The 7,707-nt window shown below is 52.7% G+C and overlaps 1 protein-coding gene across 1 annotated transcript; it reads left to right on the top strand.

The window, feature by feature from the left end:
* The first annotated feature begins 543 nt into the window (after positions 1 to 543).
* On the top strand, positions 544 to 6,326 carry FOXJ1 (forkhead box J1). Its single transcript, XM_008640572.2, is given in 4 exon segments — positions 544 to 575; positions 577 to 679; positions 682 to 1,188; positions 3,895 to 6,326. Coding segments are annotated over 4 exon segments (1,443 nt in total). The 3' UTR covers positions 4,696 to 6,326.
* The last annotated feature ends 1,381 nt before the right edge of the window (positions 6,327 to 7,707 follow it).

The raw sequence follows: 7,707 nt of genomic DNA on the forward strand, positions 1-7,707 counted from the left end.
CTCCTGCCATGCGCCCTCCCGGCGCTCTCTCCTGGCCCAGACACTCGGGATTTCGGGTTTACATCCACATCCCCTACACAGGACTCCCCAAAGTCTGAAGCTGTCGTCTTGCTCTGACTGAGAATGTGCTTGGGGTGGGACCCCGCCAGCTCCCCCACCCCACCCCTGAGTTGTTTCTGGGTACCAGGGGAAGGTAAAAGCAGAAATAGCATCAAACTGAGAGAAGCTGCCTGCGAGGGGGGAAACTTTAAAGTATTTTGTCCTGGTGTTGAATGCTGAGCGTTAGTCCTGCGAGTGCCAGGTATCCAGAGATGTGTGTCCCCAAGAAACAACCTCGCTTATTGGGATGGCAGGGCTGGATTTTGGTTGTTTGAGGGGGTTTTTGTTGGTTTTTAAAAATTCTTTGTTCAGCCAAGAGCTCGCTGGGCAGCAGCTCAGTGGGTGACACTGAGGTGTAGGAGTTTGAGGGAATTTCCCCAAGGTTCAAGGGTGCTAAAGCCCCTCGGGGGAGGTGTTGCAGGTCCCTTGCACAGCACGCCAGGGATGGGTCTCACCCAGCAGCTCCAGGAGCACCCAGGGCTGTCAGAGAGAGACTGCACCTTGGGGAACCTCACCCCTGTCCCTGTTGTTATTGCAGGATCTGCCCCATCCCTCCCCTTCACGTGCAGCCCGGGGAGCACTGAGGGAGGCATGGCGTGGCCGAGCCGAGCGCTGAAAGCCAAGGGCAAATTGAAGTGCGTAGAGGAAGACCTGGATGACAGCCTGCCAGACCTCATGTGGCTGAGGGACTTCACAGTGGCCCAGACTGGCCTCCCCCAGTTATACTCTGGCTCGGACCCCCAGGACTGTTACATGATGAGTGAGAGTCTGTTCAGCCTGGTTGATTTTGAGTCCCCGTGCTCGCCCCTGGCTGCTGACCCGGCCTGCAAGGGCACACGCCACACTCCCTGCACGCCCGTCTCCTCCTCCACCTCCTCCACCACTCACCACGACGTGGCCATGCCCCCTCATCTCACAGGGGACATCGACTACAAGACCAACCCCCACGTCAAGCCACCCTACTCCTACGCCACTCTCATCTGCATGGCCATGGAAGCCAGCAATAAACCCAAAATCACCCTCTCTGCCATCTACAAGTGGATTACTGACAACTTCTGCTACTTCCGACACGCTGATCCCACCTGGCAGGTAGGAGATGTGGAGCCTTGGCCGCTCTCCCTGCAGGGCTGAGCAGGGCTTTCCACAGCCTCCACCCTGCAAAACAAGATCCTGCAGGGATGCTGGATCCCACCAGGAAAAGAGCGGCACAGGCCGCCAGTGGGGAAGGGACAGAATGGGAAAGAACTTGGCTGGGCACAAATGCCACGGCCACAGGGGTGGCAGAGGGAAGGAGCCGTTCTGGGCGAGAGCCCAGGACCATTTTGGGAGCAGGGTGGTACTGGTTGGGCCCCTGGCACCTGAGACTCCTCTTGGCTTCAAGGCAAAGGCCTCTCTGTCCCTACATTCCTGGAGCTCTTGTGGGGTCCTGAGTCCCTCGGGGTTGAGCACACATGGAGAAGTTGCCAGGTCGAGTGTGCCTGGGTGCTGAGGATGAGGAACAGGAGAGGGATGGAGATGCCACTTGTTGGACAAGTCTCTCACTGGGGAGGTTCTGAGCAGAAATGCTGCTGCTCTCCAAGCAGGGCAGAGCACTGGGCTCCTGGCCCCAGGGACAGGCCACGGAGGCTCCATCACTGGGATGAGCTGGTGACATCTGCAGAGGGAAGACCAAGAGTGGTTAACTTGGGCTGCTGTCCCCAGCTAGCAGGAGCATGTCCCTGGCGGGGATGGGACAGCCCCCAGGCTCACCAGCTTGGGAGCAGCCTGGAGCCCAGGGGCTTTTCCCAGCCACCTTGGCTCGCCACCCTCCTCCATCATGCAAGGGGACCTCTGGCACGTGAGGTTTTCTAGGATGTGGCAGGGCTGGAGGGCCCTGCGGGGCTCAACCATCTGCTGGGGTCGTTCCCATCCCAAATCCGCAGTGTGTCACTAATCCTGATGGCAGTGCCCATCCAAGCAGGGCTGGAGAGCCCCACTGCAAAGCCCAGGCATTGCCTACCTTCTCCCCAGGCAGGTGGGTCTCCAGTGGCTCTTGAAGCCCATCACAGGGAAGGGAACCTTTCCTGGTCCCCCTCCAAGGCCATCTTGGTCCCCCTCTTACACTCAGGGGACCTATGAAAGTGATTTGGAAGCAGGAGCTGGGCGCCAGCAGGTTGACTTTCTCCTGCACACTTCATGGCTGGGCATTCACACCATTTTTAATTAAATGTGTTCATTAAAAAAAGAAAGAAGGTTTTCAATCCCTCTCTGCAGAGATGCAGGGGGTACCCTGGACTGTTGCAGGGAGGAATGATAAATATGTTGACCGGCTGAGTAATAATTCAGCCTGGGCTGAGTGAAGTTTGGGATGAGGAGGAGAGATGGGGAGCAGAGAATTCAGCTTTCAAGTCTCTGATCCTTGTAAAATTTCATTACACAGTAAAACTGGAGTTACCACAGCCTGGATTGTGTGGGGGAATATCTGTGTTCCTCCTTCTTCTTTCTTCTCTTTTTTCTTCTTCCTTTTAAAAAATCTTTTGTTTCTTTTCACTTTTTTTTTTTCCCTTCCTTTCTTTTTCTTTTTTTCCCCCCTTTTCTTTCTTTTCGAGGCTGTGCTCTCATCCCCTATCCCGATTCCCGTACGTGAAGACAGCCTGGAAAGGTCATGCCACCCATAGTCTGGGGGGGGAGATGGATATATTCCTGTGGGAGCTGAGTGCTTTGGAGAGGAGCCAACAAACCCAAGGAGCTTCAGCCCAGAGGAGGGTTTTGTTGTGTGTGTGCGTGTGTGTGTGTGCATGTTTTTCAACAGCTCTAAGCAATTGAGCCTTGTTTTTCCTATTCGGCACTACGGATTATGGATGAATAAGCATAAAGATATCCAGGCAACATTAAAAAAAACCCACCACCTCTACCATATCCAATCTCTTAGTACAGTCCTGGCTTTGTGGAGTCCAACGCTGGGTTATTTACCCAATAACTGAGTTTCCTTTCTGATTATTCACATCACTCCAGGCACATTCAGGGTTTCAGAACAGCTCGACGGGAGCAGAAACTCCTCCTTTTCTTTTTTTCCCCCCCTCCCCTTTTTTTTTTTCCCCCTCATCTTCTTTGAGCAGTGGCTGATGAAGATGCAGTGATTTCACACTGAGCTTCCCTGGGCCAGGAGGCACCTCTGGAGACACACAGGGTGGAACAGCCCACGTGTCTTTCTGGGTTCTCCCGTCGGATTTGTGCCAGTGTGGCTGGGGGAAGGCACGGTGCTTATGTTTTGGCCAAATATTTTCCTCTCAACACTAACAATAGACACAGATGAACTCAGGGGTGCCAGCAGGGCCCTGATGTTGCCACCACCCCACAGTGCTGCCTTGTAACATGGGCATAGACACCCACATCTTCCTCCTTGGAATGAAGGAGGATCCAACCTCCTCCAGCCTAGCTCCACGCCTAGAGCAATTCAAGCCAGTTTCACCCAGTGCTCTGCATGATCCAAGGCCCCATGGCCCAAATTTCCAGCCAAGGAGAGTTGCCCAAAAGCTTCCCCCTGGGTGGCAAGTCCTACCTTGAACCCCTTGGCTCCTGCCACCTTTGGCTGGATGAGACAGGAGGCAGGAAAACTCTGCTGGAGACTCAGGGGGGAAAACTCAGGGGTTTGAGGGATTTCCTGCTGGGCATGTAGCCTTGGATGTCTGGATGTTGCCAGTTCTGCTTTGTTTCAAGGTCCTTGCTGAAAACCTCCAGCAGCCTCCCCACGCAGGTAGGTCCCACAGCAGCAGACAAGCATTCAGCCTTGGTTTCTTTCTCTTTTGGCTCCAGAACTCCATCCGGCACAACCTCTCCTTGAACAAGTCCTTCATCAAGGTTCCTCGGGAGAAAGACGAGCCAGGGAAAGGTGGATTTTGGAAGCTGGACCCCTACTATGCCAACCGGCTCAAGTACGGGACTTACAAAAAGCGGAGGATGTCTCCTGTGCAGATCCACCCGGCCTTCTCTGGAAGAGTCCAGAAAGAAGCACAGCACGTTGGCAGCCCGGCCACTTCTTGCTGCAGCTCCAACAACGTCCTCGAGGCCAACGTGGCATCACAGCAGCTGCTCAAGGAGTTTGAGGAAACCACCAGCAGCCAGAGCTGGAACCCGGGGGGTACCAAAGCGGGGCAGAAGCGCAAGCAGCCCTCACCCCTGCCCACGGCCAAGGCGTCCCGGCTTCCCAGCTCGGCCCTGATGACCCAGGAGGAGCAGACTGAGCTGGGATCGCTGAAAGGAGTCTTTGATTGGGAAACTGTCTTTAACACCAACCTCAACGGAGATTTCTCCACTCTGGTGGATATGGAGCTCCCAGCTTCCATCAACCCTGTCACATGCGAGCCGGACTGGACAGGACAAGGGCAACACATGGAGTGTCCCCAGGGGCAGGAACAGATCGTCACCGAATCCAACCAGTACAGCCTGGACTTTAATGAAACCCTCATGGCCACGACTTTCTTGGAGCACCCCTGGGATGAAGGGACAAGCGATTACCTCTCCAACTGTGTCAACATTGATCAGGTGTTTGAAGACATCGATGCCTCTTTGCTGGCAGATGTCATCAATCTGAGCAGTCTGGCACGCCTCTTGTAAGACTTTTGTAGGATGCTCTCCCCAAGCTGGGACTTACAAGGGACAAGATTTCCTAGAGATGCCCATGGTGACTTTTACCATGAGCTTCATTGTAAGGTTATTCCCAGAAACACCAGAGAAAAAACCCACCACCCCAGGAACTGCCTGCTGTGTCTCTAAAGGGCACCTCAGAAGTCTCTAGTTTTCTCAAGAGGAGGAAGTTAACACTACTTATTTTTTTACATTTTACTTTAATAAAAGAAATGTGAATTACGATGGGTTCTTTTCCATCAGGGCTAAAATTACCTGCAAAATCCCATCTAAGACCTGAGATTCCTGGTGGCTTAGACTTGATAGACTTAAGTGCAATTTCCACACCTCTTTGTCTCTCTGTTTCTCTCTGTCTTTCCTTTTTCTGTCTCAGTGCAGTTGGTAGGTACAGTATGATAATTAGCTGGTAAGAAAATACAGGTCCCTTCTGGATTCTCCAAGTTCAACATCCCAGCTGACTTGTGCCTAGGGAAGAAGAAAAGGTTTATAAATTCAGCAAGTGTGCCTCTTTAGATGTTTTTATATAATCTATTATATATTATATATTCAAAGAAATCTATATTTTTTAGCACTAGAATTTCTTAAGGGGGGAGGGGAAGACTGGAAATGCAGTTTGAGAGTTGTTTTATATTTTCACCGTTTAAAGGTTTTGTGTTCACTGTTCTGTAAAACAAGACCACACAAGGGAGGACTCCTGCACCAACAGGTTTTGTGAAGAATCCAGGAACTGGCCTTGGCAGGAGAGGAGGAGCAGCAGGGACCGGGGTGCTCCCAAAACTGGCTTTTGTATTTTTTGTACCCAAAAAATCCTTGCTGCAGTTGCCAAAGGGTCTGGAGCACCATGAACCCTCTCTTTTACCCGCTGACATAGCCCCTCTCCGCTTTTTTGGTCTGAGGCTGTTGCTCTTCACTTCTCCAGCTCTCCCATCAGGCTCCGAGCGTAAGGAAAACCCCACGGCCTGGCCCTCAGCTGGTGGCAATGGAGCCACTCCACACCGAACGCTCCCAGGTGGGACCGAGGAGGAAAGAAATCCACATTCAGGCTCCATCCAGGAGCGCAGGCCAAAGACTGTGCGTGCAACAGGCTCTGGGGACAGCAGTGGAAATGAAGTCCCATCCAGCCAAGAGAGACATCAGGATTGACACCAAGAGAAGCTTCGGCCCTTTGGCTCAGTGTGTGGCGAGAGCGTGGCAGGGTCAGTGCAAGGTAACCTGGAAATATTTTGGGAGGTGCTGAAATTTGACTTGAAGCTCTCAAGAACCGGATTCTTTGCCTCTCCTTTGCTGTAGGCTGTGAGAGGTAGAGCAGCCATTAGGTAGGAGCAAGTAGAAGCTGGAATTGTAGTGGTGTGTCTTAGACTTGGCAAAAGAAATGGAAGATTGTAAATAGATTCTGTTTTGGTTACAAAAGCACTTAGGAGGGGCTTTGGGGTCGGTGTAGTTGTTTGTATTGACAATGTTTCTTTTTACTCACTGTTTTTCTTCTGTTTTCCTGCTTTGGGGATTATGTTGGAGAACTACAGAGATACTTGTGCAATTTAACTTTTTTTCATGCAAAGTTATTTACAAATTAAAAAAATAATAATAATAAATAAAGAAAAATGGAGAAGAAAAAAGCCCTTTTGCCTCCTTGTTTCCTTTCCCCAGCCCAGCCCTGCTTGTACACCAGTACCAGGACACAGGAGTTCTCACCCACTTCCACAGCTGTGCAGCAATTCCCTGTGGGGAAACTGAGGCATGAACCACCCTCAGTGAGACAATGGTTACACACCACCTATGTGACACAAGTATGATAATTAGCTGGTAAGAAAATACAGGTCCCTTCTGGATTCTCCAAGTTCAACCTTGCTCAGCCTTGCGTCCTGAGCCCTGGGAGCTGCTCCCAACCCTGGGAAAAGCCTTTCCTGGCCCTGCAGGGAGCTCCTGGGGCGGACAGGGAGGATGCCTCTGGTTGTGCCATGTCTCCACCTGGCCCTGTAGATGCTCCAAGATGCCCAAGTGGCTTCAGAGTCCTCCTGGGTACAGGCTGGGGACAGGAGCAGCACAGAGATCCCCCTCCAGACCCTGCCTGGGGCTCCTCCAGCTTGGTGCTTTGGGTGCACCCACTCCTGCCTATCCCATCCCTCTTGCCCCGAGGACACAGCCCTGGCCTTCTCCCCAGCACATGAGGAGCACCCTATCAGCTTCCCAGTGAGCTCCTGGATCCCCTCAGCACCAGGCACTCCAGCAGCCAGTCCTGATCCAGCCAATCTCAACCCAAAATAAGGCCTGGGCTCGGGACAGACACTTGCCTTGGTCTGTGTGTGCTTTGTGCTGGGAAGGGAGGTTGCTGCCCTTGGGAAAATGTAGGGTTACCCCTGGGGGAACAGCTTTGGTGTGTCTGGGTTGGAATTTAGAGGCAGATTAGGGCTTTCCTTTCAGCTTTGGGATATTGGGGGCCACGAATACCAGAAGGCATTAGGGAATTCCTTGTCCTGGCTTCTCCTCCTCTGGGCTCCGTGTTGGAAGCACTGGAAGAGCTGCTCCCTTCTTCCCCCCAGTACTGGTGGCACTTCAGGGCCGGAAAAAGCTGGCACTTCCCCTGCCCCTCAGTCCACTTCTTTAATTTGTTTTGCCAGGCACAAACATGTAGTACAGTTTTCAAACCCCCTGGAAAAGAGAAGCCTCCAGCATCCCCACCCTGCCAGAGGACTGAAATAAGCAACCTTGCCAGGAAAAAATATTCCAGCCTGCCGGAGCCAGTCGAGGGGTTTAAAGTGAGAAAGGGTGAATATAAAGGAGGCACCAGTCGAGGCCTGAAACAACCCCGTTTTGTTCAGCAGCTGAAAGCAACCAAACCGACTTGGACGTGAATTTTCCTTTCTTTCAGCGAGATAGTTTGGAGGGGGCGGTGTTTTTTCAAGCGGCAGCCAGGAGGTGCGGGAGCCGGGGGTGCTCTGGGCGGTGGCATCGCTTCCCGCGGGACGCGGGACACAAAGCGCG

The sequence above is a fragment of the Corvus brachyrhynchos genome, unplaced genomic scaffold (assembly GCF_000691975.1).
Source record: "Corvus brachyrhynchos isolate BGI_N302 unplaced genomic scaffold, ASM69197v1 scaffold148, whole genome shotgun sequence".
Lineage (NCBI taxonomy): Eukaryota > Metazoa > Chordata > Aves > Passeriformes > Corvidae > Corvus > Corvus brachyrhynchos.